At 40.9% G+C, this 22,553-nt stretch overlaps 1 protein-coding gene across 1 annotated transcript in view; it reads right to left on the bottom strand.

The window, feature by feature from the left end:
• The window catches only part of CDH11 (cadherin 11), a 168,787-nt gene that overhangs the window by 17,122 nt on the left and 129,112 nt on the right, over nucleotides 1-22,553 (bottom strand). Inside the window, exons 7-11 of the mRNA XM_070760412.1 lie at nucleotides 17,235-17,422; nucleotides 10,713-10,966; nucleotides 7,339-7,475; nucleotides 2,377-2,498; nucleotides 460-577 (exon numbers count right to left, since the gene is read on the bottom strand). Coding sequence (XP_070616513.1) covers nucleotides 460-577; nucleotides 2,377-2,498; nucleotides 7,339-7,475; nucleotides 10,713-10,966; nucleotides 17,235-17,422 — 819 coding nt within the window. The remainder of the gene's footprint in view (nucleotides 1-459; nucleotides 578-2,376; nucleotides 2,499-7,338; nucleotides 7,476-10,712; nucleotides 10,967-17,234; nucleotides 17,423-22,553) is intronic.

Below are 22,553 nucleotides of genomic sequence, written 5' to 3'. Positions count from 1 at the left end.
GTATTTCTCAACAAGGGGTCCTTGGTGCTGTCTGGCTCAATTGTTTTCTTCCAAAGGTTTCATTACTCAAACTAGGTAACATCATCAGTGATAGATAACATCACTAGCACCAAGGACCTCTCATTTTGACCTCAAGCTACAAATATCCTCCTTTATTAGTATTTCTCAACCTTGGAAAGTTCAAGATACTGTATGTGGTCTTTAACTCCCAGTTGAGATTATCAAGAAGAATTCTGCCAGTGAAAGAAACACTAGAGCAATTGTTATGTGGGTTTTTTTAAAGTTGCATTTTACGCATCCTATGCATTTTTGTGAAGCTCTCTCTCCCCACCACTGTTAAGCTCCCCCCCCAGTCTTTGCTATAGAATAATCAGTCACGGCTAATGAGGAAGGGGTGGGGGGAATACCGCAAGGATAATTAGTTTCCTCCCATCCTATATAATGAATATAAGTACAAACCTCGGTTATCTCTGAGAGTGAAATTGGGCTTCTGCATCATTTCAGGTGGCAAATGGAAGATGAATCTTGGGCCATTGGCTGTATCATCTTTGTCCTCTGCGAAAATTGTGATTAGTGGCTGGAAAAGAAAGGCACTTATCAGCAGGCAGCGCATTTGAAATATCCCTCTCTTCCTGCCTCAACTTTTAGGCTTTCCAGGTTGGGATCTGTTTTGTAGAATAAACTTTCAACCAAAGCACCTTCTAATTCAGTCATGTTGTAGGATAAGAAGGCAGCAACAATGTGTTTAAGGTAGTGTTTCTCAATTATTTTCTGTTACGCCCCTGTGCTGTCCCCAGAGACAGAGATAGTTGGACTGTATTTAGACATGTTTCTTTAAGATATTGCATTAGGGGGAAATGTAGTGAAATTGCACTCTGGGTAATGTAGTTTTACATGTGACCACATTTGTGTATTCCTATTGGCTCTGACTCGGGATGAGGGGTAATTGGAGAGAACATTCCAGCAGGTCTTTTGTCTTCACTCACTAAGCCAGCCAGCATGTAGATGCTACACCCAGAGCTGGGGTCAATTCAACCTCTTTTTACCTGCACAATGGGAAAGATTATGCTGCAGAAGAATCGCACCATAACTGTGAGTTATTGTGAGAATGCCTGTAATAAAATGATCTGTGATACCTTATTGTGCTGAGTTATCTGACTGGGAAAAGTTGAGCTTATACCAGAACACCCCCCCCCCTTGGAGGAAATAAACATTTTGTACGCCCCAACTCTGCTGGGATGATTGTTTGCAATATTCAACAGGTTTACGCTGAAAAAACTCAAGCGGTTTATCAGAGTGATTGGGTGTATGTGTTTAAATGACGCCTTAATTTATTTAGTTTCATGCTATCAACTGCCAACATTTTTAGACAGTCAACATTACGGTCTTTTCTCGTCTCCCACCATAGTCACATTGAAGCCAAGCTCTATGTACGCTTCGTCATATTTCCTCATCTTAACTTTCGAGAGACTTACATTTGTCTCATTATCTCCGTCTCTCTCCTCCTTTCTTTTCATCCCTGTTCCAAGGCACAGCTGAATTTGGCACAGATGATCATCAGAACATGGTTTTTTTGTGTAAAGCATTTTTTTTTACTACAGGTTGAGGCAAATAGGTAGTAAAAATTCTAACAAAAAGTTTTTTTTTAAAAAGGTCCCAACGATCAGCTATTAGAACCTTTTTTTAAAACTTCCAACTGACTCACCAATTCCGGCTGCTCAGCCCGCTTACCCACCCCCTATATAAGTTCTCCCTACGTAAGTTCTCTTTGCTGCGTGGCCTAGCTACTCATTTTGCCAATGCCTGCTCAGCTCAGTGCCTCGCCTCGCTGATGCCTTCTCAAAGGTAAGCATATCTGCTTGTTGCAGGGGCCATTTTGTGTGAAGTCCAGCTGCTTTTGCCTTTTGTGTGAATCAGTTGTGTAGCCTTTTGGATATTTTTGTGTAAAGGGTTAGGGTCATCCATCCGGTCATGCGACAACTGAGCCTTGCCCACCTGGTCACATGACAACAAGCCACACCCACCTGGTCACATGGCTATCAAGCCATGCCCACTAAGCCACACCCATAGAACCAGTAGGGAATTTTTTTGAATTTCACCACTAGTCAGCAGTCACGTTTTTCAATGCTACTTTAACTTCCAACAGCCACTAACCGAACTGTTGTAAGTCGAGGACTATCTATAGTAACGAATTGTCTTCCCACTGTCACTACCAACCAGTTAGACAGATTTAGTAGAGATGCTCATCGTTACATTTATTTCTTTAACCCAGCAAAATCCTGGCCTGCTTTTCCGATTCTCCTTTTTTTTGTATGGGCTGCCCGTAGAAACCAAAATGATGAGTCTTGAAGAAGACAAGAGAAAAGTATTGCTTACCTTATTTGTCTGTGGTTTTTCACACAGAAAAGCTTCATAGGGCTCTTTAAACTTGGGGACATTATCATTTAGGTCAAGAACTTTAATTGCAACTGGAACTTTGGCTTCCTGATGCCGGTTATCTGCAATAGTTATTGAGAAAGAAAATGTAATAGTACAAAGCAGAACGTGGTTTTATCTGAGGTTTTTTTCCCCCTCCCCTCTACCTTGAATGTCTCACATAAGGACTTTCTCAAGACTTTGACCTATTCATCTTTCTTTTGTAGTCCTCTGGGAGCAATAACTCAGATGCCCAGATTGTCAATGACTTTATTTATTATTATTTATTTATTAGATTTCTGAGATTCAGGGCAGCTTACACCAGGACAAATACAACATGTGAGAAATCTAACATTTAAAATAGTAAAACATCAAATCTAAAAACGTGTAAAACTAAGAAATATCACATTCTAAACCCCCTGATTCATTTAAAAAATCAATCATTTGCACCTTATACTACTATACATTGTTCACATGACATCCTTAACTGAGTATGTGGTTATCACGGCATGCACAAACTGACCCCCCAACAACCCTGGGTCTATTTGAGGTTAAGTTATCTCTGCTAGTTAACCCATATTGTCCAAATGATTTGAGCTGACAGTAAATAATTAGACTCTCTTCTCAGAGGCAGAGGAAAAAACTCATAGAAAGGCTCCCTAGAAAGTGGGCATCTCTGCAAACTTTGTGGGTGTATGGGGGGTTTTTTTGCCTCCATGTCTGTATAGGAAAAGAACAGAATGATTGTCCCCTCTTTCAAAACAAAAAAGTAAATGAGAGGGGAGAGGATAGGAGAAGGAGGGGAGAGGAGGGGAGAGAGAAGGAGAGGGGAGAGGTCAGAGGGGAGGGGAGGGGAGGGGAGAGGCGAGGGATGATAGGAGAGGGGAGGAGACAGATCAGAGGGGAGGGGAGAAGAGAGGAAATAGAGAGGGGAGGGGAGAGGAAGGAGAGGGGAGGAGAGAGGTCAGTGGGGAAGGGAGAGGGGAAAGGGGAGAGGGGAGAGGTCAGAGGGGAAGGAAGGGGAGAGGCGAGGGATGATAGGAGAGGGGAGGAGAGAGATCAGAGGGGAGGGGAGGAGAGAGGAGAGGAAAAAGAGAGGGGAGGAGAGGGGAGAGGAGAGGGGAGAGGTCAGGGGTGAGGGGAGGAGAAGGAGAGGAGGGGAGGGGAGAGGTCAGAGGGGAGGGGAGAAAGGAAAGGGGAGAGGAGGGGAGAGGAGAAAGGGGAGAGGAGGGGAGAGTTCGTGTACTATCAGGATCAACTGCCAAACAGATGGAATATTTTTAGTACAGCTATATAATATAAACACAACCAGCAACTTTTTCAGTATTAGTAGATTAGTAAAATGCTGTCAGAATTAATGAGTTCTCATCATCAGACCCTGTCACTAATAAACCATGCAAGTTGGATAATTTTTTAAAAAACTCTTGCTCAATAATATTTTAAGATTGGAATGATTTCTAGCATGGCAAGGTCAAAACAAACAGCATGAAATCAGTCTTGTCTATTACCATAACAAGGGATAGGTAGAAGAGCCCTTTCTCCCACTCAAAAAAATAGCAAGCCTCAATCCCATTGTAATTTGTGGTCAGAAGCAAAAGGCACAAAGATTTAGCAACGACTTCACGTATGAATCAAATATCCTTTTTATGTTGGAAAACTGCCTGGGTTCTTTCTTAATGCCGCACATACAGTTGTTCTTACAATAAACTTATCCATCAGATATCTACATCTCGGATCTGTGATGACACAACTTCCAGTTCCAGAGAAAACCTAAAATTGTGCACTTGAAACTGAACACTAACTAGTGAGCCTGGGTGGCGCAGTGGTTAGAGTGCAGCACTGCAGGCTACTTCAGCTAACTGCTAGCTATAGTTCAGCAGTTCAAATCTCATCACCGGCTCAAGGTTGACTCAGCCTTCCAGCCTTCCGAAGTGGGCACAATGAGGACCCAGATTGTTGGGGGCAAGAGGCTGATTCTGTAAACCGCTTAGAGAGGGCTGTAAAAGCACCATGAAGCGGTATATATGTCTGAATGCTATTGCTAATTTGGTTAACTTGACATGCATTTTGGCTAACTGGAGACTGCTTATACGGATAGATTAACGAATAGCATACTATTATTTTCCCTGCCCTATCAAAAACTAGAAATTGATTGGGCCACAAGGGATTAAGTGATTGTTCTAGCAGGCAGTCAACAATATGTGCTGAGGTTGCTTCATACAAAATTACCTCTTTGTCCCTCTTGGCCCTGTGGAAATCCAGATGAATTTGTGGCAATGAGTTATTGAGCAATATATTGATCAAGCATGGGCTTGATAGAAATGGATGGACTTCTTTTTAAATTGCTTCGGGTTTTTGAAATAACCTGATTGACACATCTAAGATTGGTTTGACTGGTCATGATGCCTGCATGCCTGTATATATTTGAATGAAGTTAAGAATTATAAGAATTCAGTCCTGTCTAATTTCACTTCACATAGCATCCACATCTTAAAGATTCAGATGCTTGGAAACGGGTTTATATGTATTACTTTTACATTGTCCTGGGGTCTGTTGTGGTTGGCTCTGGCCCAGCTCCTGCCCCAGGGAATGGGGAGGTGGATGCAGGGGAAAATTCAACATGGCACAGGCCTGTGTTATTGCCGACAGAATCAGTTCAGAGTTTAGTTTCCTAGGATGAAGAAGAAGGTGGGAGTGACTCGGCAGAGGAGGGCTTGGCACACAGCCCAGGCAGTCAATCTCCCTTATCTTCCCTTGATTCAGATGTTGACATTTTGGACCCACGCAATGGCAGAATTATGCATAGAAGAGACCAAGTAAGCATATATTACAGGAAATAAGGGAGGCCACCTGTGTTTGGGTGGGGCTCCAGTAATTAGGGCTGCTGCTATAAATAGCAGCATGTGGGTTTGGCCATTGTGGAAGAATATCTGGTCGGAGTTCGTCAGGAATCTTGTGTTGCTGGACTTTGTTGCTTTTTCACGCCTTTGAAACCAAAGCAGAGCAGCGTGTGTGTGTGTGTGTGTGTGTGTGTGTGTGTGTGTCTCACTTTGTTGGAAGAAGAAGGGGTGTGAAGTGTCTTCACAGCTGCTAGCTAAGTACTTAATGACTGCTTAAGGGAAATTGTACAGACCACCTGGTTGTTTTGGGAAGAGTGCTCTTTGCAATACAAAAAGAGTGCTTTGTTCATTTTGAATTTTGTGATAAAGAACATTGTTTTGAATTTTCCAAATGTGTGTGTGTCTGAAATTTGTACCCTTGAATTTTCGGGAGGCTCCTATCAGAGAGCCCGGCAGAACAGGGTCATTTTGTGACCTTGTGAGAAGCAAAGTCAGCGGGAAGCCAGATTCATTTTGCAATTAATAACTTAATAGCTACAGTGATCCACTTAACAACTACTGTGGCAAGAAATATTGTAAAATGGGGCACAACCTAACTATCTCACTTAGCAACAGAAATCTGGGCTCAACTATTGTCATCAGTAATGTTGGGTGAACCGAAGCTGCAACATTCGGGCTCGTGCCGAACTTTGCAGTGTTCGGCATGCCAAACCCAAACCCGAACTTTTAAAAAAGTTCGGGTAAAGTTTGGGTTCGGCCGAACACCGCGAAATGCCGCCACCCGGGAGGAGAGTGGGGATTCCCCACCTCTTTTTGCTTGTGACGCTGCAAGCAAAAGGAGGTGGGAAATCCCATGAAGGGATTCCAGGGGCGGGGCTTTGATGTTATGGAGACTACTTCCTGGCTGGCCAAAACGGGGAAGAAGGAGTCTCCATGATGTCAAAGCCCCGGCCCAGGAATCCCCTCATGGGATTCCCCACCTTCTTTTGCTTGCAGCACCGCTGTGGCATCCTTTTCTGTAAAAATAAAAGGAAGCAAAAGGAGGTGGGGAATTCCCCACCTCCTTGTTTATTTTTACAGAAAAGGACGCCGCAGCGGTTTGCTGCAAGCAAAAGTTCAGGGTCGGGTTCAGTGAACACAACTGAACTTCATGGCAAAGTTCGGGTGAATTAGCCGAATCCGAATTTCATTGGGTTCGCCCAACACTAGTCATCAGTCAAGACTATATGAATTCATATAGGTAGACATGCTTAGCAGCATTCTACCTTTTTATTTCAAGTTAACACCCAACCAAGGGTTCCACCTCAGGTGCAATGTGGAGTCTCATCCAAAATGAAAGTCATCTGCAACTCTATAACTGTCTGGTTTGGTGCTGCAACCCAACAGGACCGACAAAGACTTCAGAGGACAATCAGAACTGCAGAAAAAACAATGGCTGCCAACCTGCCTTCCATTGAGGACCTGTATACTGCACGAGTCAAAAAGAGGGCGGGGAAATATTTACTGACCCCTCGCATCCTGGACACAAACTGTTTCAACTCCTACCCTCAAAACGTCGCTACAGAGCACTGCACACCAAGACAACTTTAGACACAAGAACAGTTTTTTTCCGAACGTCATCACTCTACTAAACAAATAATTCCCTCAACACTGTCACACTTTCTACTAAATCTGCACTTCTGTTCTACTAGTTTTTCTCATCATTCCTATCACCCATTTCCTCCCATGTTGACTGTATGACTGTAACTTTTTGCTTATATCGTAAGATTTTTATTAATATTGCTTCTTCATTGCTTATTTAACCCCTATGACAATCATTAAATGTTGTACCACATGATTCTTGACAAATGTATATTTTATTTTATGTACGCTGAGAGCATCTACACCAAAGACAAATTCCTTGTGTGTCCAATCACACTTGGCCAATAAAATTCTATTCTATTCTATTCTATTCTATTCTATTCTAACCATGGGTTAAATATCAGTCCCAAAGAGATTAAGATCCCAGCAGCTTTCGCTTCTTCAAAAGTGGGGAGCATAGTGCATACTAGAATATGTCAAGAGGGTTTTTTAAAATACTTACGGACTTCAGATGCTAACACAGAAATATTGTGCCAAGCTGTTTCTTCCCTATCCAGTTTTTTTGTGGTTGTAATTGAGCCGTCTTCTGGACTGATGCTGAAGTATCTGTCGAGGTCAGTGTGACGATCAATTGAATATCTAAAAGGGGATGCAAATGAAGTCATTAGAAAGAGAATTGTTCATTGTCCTCAGTTCATTTCATGTCTCCCAAACTGTGTAGCACAGACTAGCTTGGTGGGAACATGCTTAGCAAGATAGAAATATTAATTAGAATGGCTAGATCACTTCTAACTGCTTGCTGTTTCTTAGTAGCATGGAAACATAGAAGATTGACGGCAGAAAAAGACCTCATGGTCCATCTAGTCTGGCCTTATACTATTTCCTGCATTTTTATCTTAGGATGGATATATGTTTATCCCAGGCATGTTTAAATTCAGTTACTGTGGAAACCAACCCCCGTCTGCCGGATGTTTGTTCCAAGCATCTACAGCGGTACCTCTACCTAAGAACGCCTCTACTTACAAACTTTTCTAGATAAGAACCGGGTGTTCAAGATTTTTTTGCCTCTTCTCAAGAACCATTTTCCACTTACAAATCCGAGCCTCCGAAACTGTAACTGGAAAAGGCAGGGAGAAGCCTCCGTGGAGCCTCTCTAGAAATCTCCTAGGAGGAAACAGGGCTGGAAAAGGTGGGGAAAAGCCTCTGTGGGGCCTCTCTAGGAATCTCCTGGGAGGAAACAGGGCCAGAAAAGGTGGGGAAAAGCCTCTGTGGGGGCCTCTCTAGGAATCTCCTGGGAGGAAACAGGGCCTCCCTGTGGTTTCCCCAATCACACACATTATTTGCTATTACATTGATTCCTATGGGAATCCTATGTAAAACCCTGGTCTTTCAACTGTGTAGGGCTCCATTTGCCAAAAAAAGTAGCATCTTATGTAGTATTCTCTCTATAATGCTTCACACGTCGGTGTCACTAAGTTGTGTGTTTTCATGTCACATTGCTTGTCCCAAATGGAAGCAAGAGAATCCATGATGTGACAATGTCCCCGGAAGGTATGTTGTCATGTTGTAGTGTTTGGGAAAGAACCCGATGCAAAGGTGTTGTTTACATCCATTATTATGTTCATCCCCAACATGCTTCTTCAGATGTTTTTGAACTGCAGTTCCAGCATTGCTCACACTGACTATGCTGGAGCTGCTGAGAGTTACAGTTCAGTGTCACAATTTCCCTACCCGTCTGTGTGACTTAATTGTCAGCCACCTTGTTATATTTCTTTCAAAAGCTCTGATTCAGAATCTATTTTAATATTTTTCAAATGTCATTTTAAAATAGTTGTTATCGCTTTAACATTGCTGATATTTTAAAACTGATTTAATAATTATGCATTTCTAAAAGCAGGCCAGTTTTTTGCAATGGTGCTAGCTCATGGGCTGCAAATGAGTTAGAGGGGCGCGATGGCTCAGCAAGTAAAAGACACTGAGTTTGTTAATAGAAAAGCTGTTAGTCTGAGTTCAAGACCTGAGTCCCATGAAATGGGGTGAGCTCCCATTTTTTGTGTCAGCTCTTGCCTACTTAATAGTTCGAAAGCATCCATGTGGGTTTTGCCTCCCAAGGACAACTCCATCTGTCCGTCCATCACCCTGGGGGGGGGGGAGAAAGTACTGACCCCCTCAGAGAGGGTCCATAACTTGGGCGTCCTCCTCGATCCACAGCTCACATTAGAGAAACATTTTTCAGCTGTGGCGAGAGGGGCGTTTGCCCAGGTTCGCCTGGTGAACCAGTTGCGGCCCTATTTGGACCGGGAGTCACTGCTCACAGTCATTCATATCCTCCTCACCTTGAGGCTCGACTACTGTAATGCTCTCTACATGGGGCTACCTTTGAAGAGTGTTCGGAAACTTCAGATCGTGCAGAATGCAGCTGCGAGAGCAATCATGGGCTTCCCTAAGTATGCCCATGTTACTCCAACACTCCGTAGTCTGCATTGGCTGCCGATCAGTTTCCGGTCACAATTCAAAGTGTTGGTTATGACCTATAAAGCCCATCATGGCATTGGACCAGAATATCTCCAGGACCGCCTTCTGCCGCATGAATCCCAGTGACCGGTTAGGTCCCACAGAGTCAGCCTTCTCCGGGTCCCGTCGACTAAACAATGTTGTCTGGTGGGACCCAGGGAAAGAGCCTTCTCTGTGGTGGCTCTCACCCTCTGGAACCAGCTCCCCCCAGAGATCAAGATTGCCCCCACCCTCCTTGCCTTTTGTAAACTTCTTAAAACCCACCTCTGCCATCAGGCATGGGGGAATTGAAACATCTCCCCCTTGCCCGTGTAGTTTTTTGTGTATGATTTGATTGTGTGTTGTTTTTTATATATTGGGGTTTTCTTTTTGGACTTTTTAATCTAAAACTGTAATCTAGATTTTTAAATATTAGATTTGTTACTATGTACTGCTCTTTACCATTGTTGTGAGCTGCCCCGAATCTGTGGAGAGGGGCAGCATATAAATCCAATAAATCTAATCTAATCTAATCATATGAGTATATTACCATATTTTTGGAGTATAAGACACATCTTTTCCTCCCTAAAAGAGGCTGGTAATTTGGGTACATCTTATACTCTGAATGTAGCTTTTTCCCCCAGCCCTAACTTGCTGCTGCTGATCTTCCCACCCCTTACCTTGCAGGCTCTTTCGTTGTTTCTCTCTGCAGGGTTTTTTTTCATTTCTCTAACTTGCTCTGAATAAGTTTCTTTCCAGCCCTAACCGGGTGCTAACAATGTCCCCAGCTTTTACTGGTTTGCAAGCTCTTTCATTAATACTCTCTGCAAATAATGTTTTCCAAGCCCTAAGTCTTTGCAGGGTTTTTTCCATTGCTCCATTTGCTCCGAATGTTTCTTTCTAGGTGCTAATGATGTTCCCAGCTCTTACTGGCTTGCAAGCTCTTTCATTGTTACTCTCTCTGAATAAAGTTGTTTTTAAGCCCTAACCGGGGGATAAAATAATGTACTGAAGCTGACCAGTCTAAGGACACTAGCCAGATCAATACCTAGTAAGCACTATAGAATTAAAATATTTAATTTCATGATTCTGTATGTAAATAAATTGTATCTATACCCAAATATGCAAGTTCATGTACACCACATTTACTGCTGCTTCTATGTATCTGTACAACATGTGCAGGATCATCAGACTTTTTCTTCCTACGTTTCATAGTATTAACTATGCTTGGAAATGACTATGGCTGGTAACTGAAGAGGAAAAAGTAGAATTGCTTCTCCTTATAGTACGCACACATTATTATTGCATTGCAAGTGATTAAGTATTATTGATAGGATTTCAGTGTTTTCTATTTTAAGCCATTGTTGCCTGTTCTAAGCATACCTTATAGGGCTGTTTTTAGCATCAGGGTCTTTGGCATGTACCCGTCCAACTGGAGCACCGGGCCCTGCATTTTCTTCCACTTCGAGGATGTACAGTGGGGCTAAAAACATGGGCGGCTCATCAGCATCCTCAACACTAATCTTCACAGTCACAGTATCCTTGAATGGCCCATTGCTGATGAATTTGGGGTCAATGTATATGTTGGCTGCCTCCACCTTCAAGCTGTAGGCTCTTTTGGTTTCATAGTCAACTTGCTGGGGTTAAGGGAGAGAAAAAAGGAGGAAATACAAGATATCATTCCAAAGATCTTTTTTTACAAACAGCAGCAATAAAAAGATAAACCTACAAATTTACAAGTCCAATAAATAAATAATAAACTTCCTTGGAGTTCATTCTATTCTATTCAACCCAACAAGACCGATACAGACTTCAGAGGATAATAAGAACTGCAGAAAAAACAATTGCTGCCTACCTGCCTTCCATTGAGGAGTTGTATACTGCATGAGTCAAAAAGAGGGCTGTGTAAATATTTACTGATCCCTCGCATCCTGGACATCAACTGTTTCAACTCCTACCCTCAAAATGTTGCTACAGGACACTGCACACCAAGACAACTAGACACAAGAACAGTTTTTTTCTGAACGCCATCACTCTGCTACACAAATAATTCCTTAACACTGTCAAACTATTTACTAAGTCTGCACTACTATTATTACTAGTTTTTTCTTATCATTTCTATCACCCATTTCCTCCCACTTATGACTCTATGACTATAACTTGTTGCTTGTATCCTTAAGGTTTTATTGATTGTTTCTTCATTGTTGGCAATCATTAAGTGTTGCACCACATGATTCTTGACAAATCCTTATTTTCTTTTATGTACACTGAGAGCATATACACCAAGACAAATTCATTGTGTGTCCACTTGGCCAATAAAAATAATTCTATTCTATTCCAATCCTTACTGCTTTCATGAAACCATCCAGGAAGTATTTTGGTCAACATTATATAGATAACGTGCCATTACTTTCTTTCAGAATTATTTTTGATTTCACAGCTTGTTCTCCACCCTAAGGTTACCCGATAATCTCCCACAAAGTACTAACCAGAACCTATGTTGCATAGTTTCCAGCCTATTAGCCTAAAGTTAGCCAGATGTTGCCAAAGGCTGAAAATACATCCATTTCACTTTTGTACCTACCTCCCATGCACACATAATTCCCATATATTTAAGATATTGTTTTAAAATATGAAGATCTTTTTAGATTCTTTGAGAGTACAGTGTTCCCTCGATTTTCGCGGGTTCGAACTTCACGAAAAGCCTATACCACGGTTTTTCAAAAATATTAATTAAAAAAATACTTTGCGGTTTTTCCCCCTATACCATGGTTTTTCCTGCCCGATGACGTCATGTGTCATCGCCAAACTTTCATCCGCCTTTAATAAATATTTTTTTAATAAACTTCAATAAATAAACATGGTGAGTAATAATCTAAATGGTTGCTAAGGGAATGGGAAATTGTAATTTAGGGGTTTAAAGTGTTAAGGGAAGGCTTGGGATACTGTTCATAGCAAAAAATAGTGTATTTACTTCCGCATCTCTACTTCGCGGAAATTTGACTTTTGCGGGCGGTCTCGGAACGCATCCCCCACAAAAATTGAGGGAACACTGTATAGTATCTTTCCTACTTTGCATTTGGGCATGAGAATGGGAAATAAATTTAGGATCATCTTTGTTTGATGTAATTTTTATTTGTTTGTTTTATCACAATAATAATACATAATGAAGGTTATAGAGGATGTATGGTATGTTTGTGTGTATGTTTGTTTTTTATAATAACGGTTTTTAGTTGTTTTATTGAATTGGATTGTTACATGTTGTTTTTTATCATTGTTGTCAGCCGCCCCGAGTCTGCGGAGAGGGGCGGCATACAAATCCAATAAATAAAATAAAATAAATAAATAAATAAATATGCGAGTAGAATGTATCAAAGAAAGAATAGAAGATATAGGAGTAAAATATAACTAGAGAGAATAGCAGAAAAGATAGAAGTGATAGAAGAGATAAAAGGGATAGAAGAGATAGAAGAGAAGATATAGGAGTATAGGAGAGACTATAGGGTATAGGAGGGGATGGTAGGCACTCTGGTGCACTTATGTCACATATCACAACACCTTTAGAATCAGGCATCCTTACAAATAAACTGGAACTGAAATGATTCCTTCACTGACCAATATTCAAAAATGTTTAATTTTAAAAAGATGAATCGAAGGATCATCTGATATGATCATTTCTGCATCTCCAAGATCCAGCCTGTTATCTTAAGAATAAATAAAGTCTTAAGATTATAGGTAAAAATCTGTATGGACACTACTGCTAACTAAACCATGGCAACATTTCCTAATTTTTGATATTATTCAAGACACAAGTACCATGAGGGGAGGTATAATCTGGATGGCCATGTTTAATAATGCCTGGTCTAAAGGCTCCCAAGTGCTAGAGCTATTACTGATAGTATTGGTCTTATAGCTAAGCAGGGAGTGCTATTCTATAATGGTTTGTAGATTCTGATAAATATTTGCTCCTGTCTGGGCTCAATTTTAATTAGAATATACTTCTAGATATAACATTGGGTGTTTCACACCTCACTTTTCCATACATAAATATACATAAGTGTTGTGGTTAGCTCTGGCCCAGCTTCTGCCCCAAGGAATGTGCAGGTGGATGTGGGGAAAACATCCACATGCCGCAGGCCTGTTTTGCTCCTGATGGAATCTGCTGACGAAGCCTCCTCTGACCAAGGAAGTGTGAGTGACAGGGAAGAGGGGAGTTTGGCAGACAGCCCAGGAGGAGATAAATCATCTGTATCATCCTTGGATTCTGAACAAGAATTAATGACACATCCATGCATGTGTAGAGTGATGCATAGGAGACAACAACTGAAGGATTATTACAAGAGAAAATGAGGCCACCTGTGGTTGGGTGGGGCTGCTGTAATTAGTGCTACAGATAAAAAGAACAGTGTGCTGGTTTAGCCTTGTGGCAGTTTATCTGATTCATTGTTTCGTCAAGATCGTGGGTTTTGCGCTGTTCAAGATTGTGTGAGAACTCTCTGGACTTTAGAATTGGACTCAATTTCCCCATTATTGGGTGAGCAATTGGATTGCATTTAACCTGTGCCTTGTGTGTACCATAAAATCCCTTTGACATTTAAAAAGGGATCTGTTTCTGTTTTTCTGTTTATAAAAACTTTTGGGTTTTCCTTTTATCATGTGGTGTGTGTCTTCCTGGACTAATTACCCTGTAATTACAGGCAGTTGAAACACGCCGGCAGAACACATAAGTATCTAACGTGCACAATTATTGTGAGTTATTCTGACCTGCCCACGTCTAAATAGATTTGTTAGCATATAAATTTAATAATGACAAAGCACCCAACCACCTAAATACATCTTGAGAATTATGGGTGAACATATGCTAGCAGCAGAATAGACACCTGTGACAGATTTCCAAAATGCAACTTTTTTTAAAAAAGCCACCTTTTTCATGTACAACACGAGGCAAAAAACATACCAATACACCTTTCTTCTCCTGTTTTCCTCACAACCATTACCCTGTGAAGTGAGTTGGGCTGAGGAAGAGTAACTAGCTCAGAGCCATTTTTTTCATGCCTAAGGTGTGACTAGAATTCAGTCTCCTGGTTTCTAGGCCGCTACATTAAACACTACATCAAATTGTAGAGAGTCCTCTGTCCCCTGTCCTAATGTTTCTCTTTTACTAGTATCATGTATATAAATATTATTATATCTTTGTATATCACCAATACATACTTGACAAAAGCAAGCAAGCAAGCAAACAGTTAGATAGATAGATAGATAGATAGATAGATAGATAGATAGATAGATAGATAGATAGGGAGAGAGAGAGATAGAGAGAGAGAGAGAGAGAGAGAGAGAGACAGACAGACAAACAGACAGACAGACAGACAGACAGACAGACAAACAGAAAAATGCCTTTAACCCACTTTCAAACCCACTCAAAAACATCACTCTAGATAGTTAGCAGGGGGTGGGGTGGAGAGAAGATAAAATAGATAACAGAAAAGCAATAAAAAGAGAGGGTGAAACATTCCCGTTTCCCTCATGCTTGTGAGTCGTTGGAGAGCCAGTCGTGAAGGGAGCACAAGGATCTGCCCACCTGCCTGGATACTGCCATTTGAGTTCCTTTACCCTCTGTGCATGTGCCGTCTGACGTGGCATAGGGGAAGAGGCTTCTCTGGGGTGGCCCCGGCCCTCCGGAATCAATTCCCCCCAAAGATTCGTACCGCCCACACCCTGCCAGTCTTCCGCAAGGCCCCGAAAATGCATTTCCACCAACAGGCTTGAGGCCACTGAAATCTTAACATCTACCCTGGCCTACGAGTGAAGTATGATATGAATGTGGATGATTGGTTTATTAATAACTAGGGGTTTTAGAATATAATTTTAGTTAGATTTCTACAATATGTGTTCTTGGTATTGAGATTGCTCTCCCTTCACAACTGGTTCTTCAACAACTCACAGGCATAAACGAACTGGGAACATTTTACCCCTGTACAGGACTCAAGATAAAATCTACAACACAATCTACTTAAGATTCAGGTTCAACTACACATCCAGAACAACATAACCTCGAAATAGTTTCTGGAGATCACTTTTCTTGGAATTGCATCATTGATTTTAGGAACTTAATTGGCACCCTCTCTGTTTTAGTTAGGTTGCTATAAAGCCCTAATGGAGTACTATAGAACAGGGGTGTCAAATTTTAGACACCGTGTTGCCGTGACTTTTTCCTCTTCACTAAAATGTTGGGCGTGGCCAGCATGGAGCAAATCCGGCCCATGGGCCATGAGTTTGACACCCCTGCTACAGAATAATCTCCCACCCACCCAATATAGAAGTATTGATTATTGCTTGGTGCTCTCTGAGCTTGGTTGTTTTCTTGCAAACATTTCATTACTGGTCACTAGTGTCCATAAGTGAATGGGTTACTGCCCCCATGGGGGGGAAACAATTTCAGTGGAGGTAGTAAGTTTATGCACTATTTATTAAATACTTAATAGTTTTTTATTGCCTGCCCTTCTCTAATACCTTAGTATGATCCTTAATTACTTTTAAAATAGGAAGTAATTAAATAGCATGTTTTTACCCATAAATGTTTTAATTTTAATCATTATCTAGAATTGAACTTTTATAGCAATTCAAGAAAATTGAGCTACTTGCCTAATCTGATATCATACTGAACCTTGGGGTTCAGTTCAAAACCTTAAAATGTTACTGTGCACCTCAACCAATAATACTGTCGATCATTTGTCCTTTTTGTGGCTATTCAAGTAATGTGACTTAATCGACTGAAAAAGAGTCCAAGCACCTATTTGAAAATTTATCTTGGTCGGTAAGTCACTCCCACCCACTCACATGATATTTAAGCCACTCCCCCAGTCAAATGATTGTCAAGCCACTGCCACCTGGTCACATGGCCATTGAGCCACTCCTACACCTACATGGCCACGTGACCATCAAACCACACCCACAAAATAAGCCACGCCCACAGCTTTTACTGCTTAGTTGGATAATGAAACATCTGCTAGAAAATAACAAAGCTCAGAGAGTACTGAGGACTCACCCTTCAACCTGCAAATATTATTTTCTCTTCTATTGTTAAACATTAATCAATTCTTAAATGGTGGCAAAGTGAATGGTTTTAAATTGCTTCCGTAGCAATTTTGCATGCAATGTTTAGCTTGATGACTTTGGCTTGGTGCGATGAAGGAAAAATATTTCAGAATAACGGGCTTAAACCAAAAAAACAAAAAGGCTTTTGTTGACCTGCATGCTTTATTTCTCTTTCCCCCTTCTTTTCTTTCTTTCTTTCTTTCTTTCTTTCTTTCTTTCTTTCTTTCTTTCAATCAATCAATCAACCAACCAATCAACCAACCAACCAACCAATAGAGGCTACATTCCTAAAGATTCCTGACAGCCCAAATTAAGATTTCCTCAAGAAAAAAAGCATGCAGACACAAAAGAAATCCCTTGTAATTTCCACATTATTTGAAAATTCAGTCTTGCCAACTTGAAAAAAAAAATGCTTCATTCTAACGTAAGGCAATCCCCTTCATTTATTTCCAAGTTAATATGCAGTATGCTTTGAAGAGGGAACAGTGTTGATTTCTCAAGAGGAGGATCAGTAAAAGAATAATGTACTTTTTCTTCACTTTAAAATGATGTTAAGGAGCTTCTATGCACCACTGCATTATTTTTATAATCTCTTTCCTTTCATTCTGGCTCCAAGCCTTAAGAGATAAGAGTAAAATGGGATGCTGAAAGTTAATCATAGCTTCATAAACAAATTATCCCAAACTACTTTTGCTCCTTTATTTTTTTTTAACCGCGAGTGATAATCTATGGCTATTATATGAGGCATGGAAAGAAAATGAATTATATATTATATCCATTGAGGAATGAACGGAATGCATTTCTTACCTTCTTAAGCTTCACAACCCCTTCCTGAGTCTCATAATCTGTTGTGATTTCAAACATTTCTATGCCGTCGCCGTCAATGATGTTGTAAGTTACTAAACCATTTTCTCCAATGTCTGGATCTTTGGCTTTTACTCTTCCAGCTTCCTCGCCAGGAACAGCGGCTTCCGATATTGACATCTGATAAACACCTAGGCAAAACACGGTGCTTATCAGTAAATGAACTATATTGTTAATTCCTTTAGGAGCATTCGTTTTATTGATTCCATCAAGATATGCAAAAACTAGCTCAGGAAATTGGCATTCCAGAAATTCAGGCAGGAATTCCCCCATTAAAATGTCTCTTGGCACTCAGTGTTTTATCCCATCCCACTTGTTTTTTGGTAGGTTTAATTAAAGAGTAGAGAAATAATAATTTTGCAGGCTATAAGGCAAAGCTCTTCCCTGAGTCATTGTAGACTTGGGTGGTCTTATACTTTTTTTTCCAAATAGAACATCTTGTATAGAGACTCTGTAATGGAAATTCTAACTTTTCCATTTACTTCTTTTTTCCTCCAGCTTTTTTCCCCCCTAGAATAAAATATACAACTGCTCCCCAAGTGAAATCAATTCCAGTGCGTGCTTATATAAACCCAGTTTGAACTAATCCACAAAATATTTGGCTTTTTATGGAGTTTCTGGACTACATTAACCCTTTTCATGAATCCAGTTAAAACATAAACACAATTTAGGAGACACACAACTGTAAAGAGTATGGACACAGGGAGGGAGGGAGGGAAGGGAAGGGAAGGGAGGAGAAGGTGAGGAAGGGGAGGGATGGAGAGTGGGAAAGGAAGGAAGGGAGGGAGGGAGGGAGGGAGGAAGGAAAGAAAGAAAGAAAGAAAGAAAGGAAAGAAAGAAAGAAAGAAAGAAAGAAAGAAAGAAAGAAAGAAAGAAAGAAAGAAAGAAAGAAAGAAAGAAAGAAAGAGATTGTCAGAATGCTTGGAAAGGCTATGAACAAAATATTTAAAAACAGCAGTAAAGTTGAAATAAAAGAATTGTTACTTCTTTTTATTATATACGTATGGTGTAAGCTTGCTATGTAGACTAAATGGCCTTGGACCCCTAAGACGAAGGAAGCTGTATCCAGATAATTTAATCCTTATAAATGATTTGTTCAGCAAATACTTGACTTCCTATCTCATTCCTATTCACAGGCCTATTAAAAACAATGCTACACCCAAGCATTACAAGGAAAAACTCTATCCTGAAAATTGGGGACGGGGAATTGTTCATTTTGCTTCCCCCCCCAATATATCAGAATCCATATATCTCTACCGTGGCAATATTGTAGATGCTGCACCGGTGTGAGGGAAGCTTTAGCATTGAAATCATACTGCTATTTTTAAGATGTGAAAATTTCTAAAAGTGTTAAATTTTTAACACTATTTGAACCGGCTTGTAAGTATTTACAAGATCACTTGGTGAATGTACAACTGACCTGCGTGATTTGCTTGTTTTGACTGGGGATGTTGAGCAGCAACAAGGTACAATCAGGATTCTAACAGCTGCTAATTATATAATTGGGGTCATGCTGAGCAGCAATAGAGAGTGTGAGTGTAGGTGAGTTTGCAGGTGCAGGTGAGTTTGTGTATTTGTATTGTTTAATCGCTTCCATTCATAAATTACCCACAAGCTGTGGATGGCTTTTGTTTGCCTGCCTATTTACAAAGAGTTAAATCTCTCTGAATGGCCATGGCATCTTTGATGCATCACTGACGATTATATGCCTATCTCGCTGCCAGTTTGTTTCCTGACAGGCTGCGCAGGTGCACACTTTGTTTGCGTGCATACACATGCACAGTGCTAAAAACACAGCTTCTATGCATGCGCAGAAGCAAAAAACAAAATGGCAGCTCCTACAGCACCGCTGAGAGAGCCAGTTTGAGTCCGTGACAGGCCCGAGTCGCTACCAGTTCCAGCAACCCAGGCCGCCAAGTTACTACCGGTTCCATGGAACTGATCTGAACTGGGAGGAACCCAGCTCTGACTTCCAAATACAAAACAAACAAACAAACAAACATGTAAGCAATTTTAAAAACTTTCATTTATTTATTTGTTTGTTTGTTTGTTTGTTCGTTCGTTCATTCATTCATTTATTTATTGGATTTGTATGCTGCCCCTCTCCGCAGACTCGGGGCGGCTAACAACAGTAATAAAAAACATCATATAAATCCAATACTAAAACAACTAAAAAACCCTTATTGTAAAACCAAACATCCCTACAAACAAACATAACATGCATAAATTGTAAAGCCCTAGGGGGAAAGAGTATCTCAGTTCCCCCATGCCTGACGGCAGAGGTGGGTTTTAAGGAGCTTACGAAAGGCAAGGAGGGTGGGGGCAATTCTAATCTCTGGGGGGAGTTGGTTCCAGAGGGCCGGGGCCGCCACAGAGAAGGCTTTTCCCCTGGGCCCCGCCAAATGACATTGTTTTGTTGACAGGACCCGGAGAAGGCCCACTCTGTGGGACCTAACTGGTCGCTGGGATTCGTGTGGCAGAAGGCGGTCTCGTAGATACCCTGGTCCGGTGCCATGAAGGGTCATATAAATGGAGCCATCAAAAAACAATGGACATGCAGATTATTGCTGCGGCTAATAAGGGCCCACAGAGTCGGCCTTCTCCATGTCCCATCCGCCAAATAATGTCGGTTGGTGGGGCCTCGGCAATGAGGGGCTGACAAAAATTTTACTGCCACACTGTGGGTGTGGCTTATTTTGTGGGTGTGGCTTGGTGGCCATGTGACCAGGTGGGAGTGGCTTGTCAGCCATGTGACCAGGTGGGAGTGGCTTGACAATCATTTGACGGAGGGTGGCTTAAAGGTCATGTGACTGGGTGGGAGTGGCTTACCGACCAACATAAGTTTTCAAATAGGTTCTTGGACTCTTTTTCAGTTGATTAATTCACATTATTTGAATAGCCACAAAAAGGATAAATGATAGACAGCGTTATTTGTTGAGGAGTGCAGTGACATTTTAAGGTTTTGTACTGAACCCCAAGGTTCAGTATGATAATAGATTAGGCAAGTAGCTCGATTTTCTTGAATTGCTATAAAAGTTCAGTTATAGATAATGATTAAAATGATTACATTTATGTGTAAAAACATGCTATTTAATTATTTCCTATTTTAAAAGTAATTAAGGATCATACTATGGTATTAGAGAAGGGAGGACAATAAAAAAAAATTAAGTATTCAATAAATAATGCATAAACTGACTCTCCCCACTGTATCCTCCGCCCGTGGGGACAGCTGCCCACTGGATCTTTGGAAGGGGCCTTCTCTGTGGTGGCTCTGACCCTTTGAAATCAACTGCCCCCAGAGATTTCCACCCTACCAGTCTTCCAGAAAGCCATTAAAACCTGGCTTTTCCAGCAGGCCTGGAATTAGGATTGATTGTGCGTATGTATGGTTTTTTATATTATTGTTTTTTTTATTGCATTGTTGATTTTATTATTACATTTTCACTGCTTTTTTTATCGCTGTAGTATTTATGATTGCTGTTAGCCGCTCTGAGTCCATTTTGGAGTGAGCCGCATATAAATACGATAAATAAATACAATAAATAAATAAATTTTGTCATTCTTGGACACTACTGATAAAATCAGTCCAACTTGAGAAGCCGCCATGAAACCAGGATTTTTAAAGATCGCCTCTGCTATGCTCACAAATTCATAAAAAAAGATGGAGAGGGACTTCTTTGCTTTGTATTTTTGTTTTTTTTTATTTGGTCTCTTTTCCTGTCTTACAGCGCATAACTATTTATCTCTAAAATATGTTTCCATTGCTTCCACCCTCCATCTGTCTCCGTTAACAGCCTTTCCCACCAAAAGTCTAGACCACATGCCATTGATCTCAGCAGGGGCATATTGTTAAAACATCATCGTCCAGTATGTTTTCAAAATGAGGCAGCACAAAAGTCCCTACCTCCTCCTGTGCCTTAATCCTCATCTTTGAAATGCTTCGCTGTGTGTCCCTGGAAATGGCTCAACTCCTCTTTTATGTAGTCTTTTTTTCCCCTTTCTAAAAGGAAGCTCTTTTTTAAAAATAACTTAGAATGTAAAATGTGCATGAGATACCTTCTTGATTCCTTTTGGTGTACAATGAATCTATTCTAGAGGAAAAAAACCTTTAGGGATTTGATGGGCTTATCCAGAATTTGGGACTGTGTATGGAATCATAAAAGGATGGAAGGGGAAGGGAGGAGCTCCTTCACAAAATAGATACAGTGGTACCTCTACTTAAGAATGCCTCTACTTAAGAACTAGATAAGAACCGGGTTTTCAAGATTTTTTTGCCTCTTCTCAAGAACCATTTTCCACTTACAAACTCGAGCCTCTGAAACTGTAACTGGAAAAGGCAGAGAAGCCTCCGTGGGGCCTCTCAAGGAATCTCCTGGGAGGAAACAAGGCCGGAAAAGGTAGGGAGAAACCTCCATGGGGCCTCTCTAGGAGTCTCCTGGGAGGAAACAGAACTGGAAAAGGTGGGGAGAAGCCGCCGTGGGGCCTCTCTAGGAATCTCCTGGGAAGAAACAGGGCCTCCACCCTCCCTGTGGTTTCCCCAATCGCACACATTATTTGCTTTTACATTGATTCCTATGGGAAAAATACTTCTTCTTACAAACTTTTCTACTTAAGAACCTGGTCATGGAACAAATTAAGTTCGTAAGTAGAAGTACCACTGTACATGGTATATGGAATCACTGCCATCGACAAAAATCTAACTCGCCAGGCTGCTCACTCTCATTCAGTCTCAAATACCTTCTATTATTGCAGTATTCCAAGTGTGGCCTTACCAAAGCTTTATAAAGTGGTATTAACACTTCATGTGATCTTGATTATATCCCTCTGTTTATGCAGCCTAGAACTGTGTTGGCTTCTTTGGCAGCTGCTGCACTGCTGGCTCCTATTTAAATGGTTGTCCACTAGGACTCCAAGATCCCTCTCCCAGTTACTATTGTTGAGCAAGATACCACATATACTGTGCCTATGTGTTTTGTTTTTCTTGCCTACCATTATTCATAATAAGAACATAATACTCAATTGCATAGAATAGTTGTTTGCTGACAAGTAAAAGAGGAGGAGGTGAATTACTCGGCTTCAGTGAGGCTTCTGATGGACCGTTATGAGTGACACTAGATAGATTTATTATTATTATTATTATTATTATTATTATTATTATTATTATTAATTGGATTTGTATGCCGCCCCTCTCTGCAGACTCGGGGCGGCTAACAACAATGATAAAAAACAACATGTAAAAATCCAATTTAATAAAACAACTAA

The sequence above is a fragment of the Erythrolamprus reginae genome, chromosome 9 (genome assembly GCF_031021105.1).
Source record: "Erythrolamprus reginae isolate rEryReg1 chromosome 9, rEryReg1.hap1, whole genome shotgun sequence".
NCBI lineage: Eukaryota > Metazoa > Chordata > Lepidosauria > Squamata > Dipsadidae > Erythrolamprus > Erythrolamprus reginae.
Note: the sequence above shows the minus strand (reverse complement) of the source record. Positions and strands in the feature narration are given on the sequence as shown.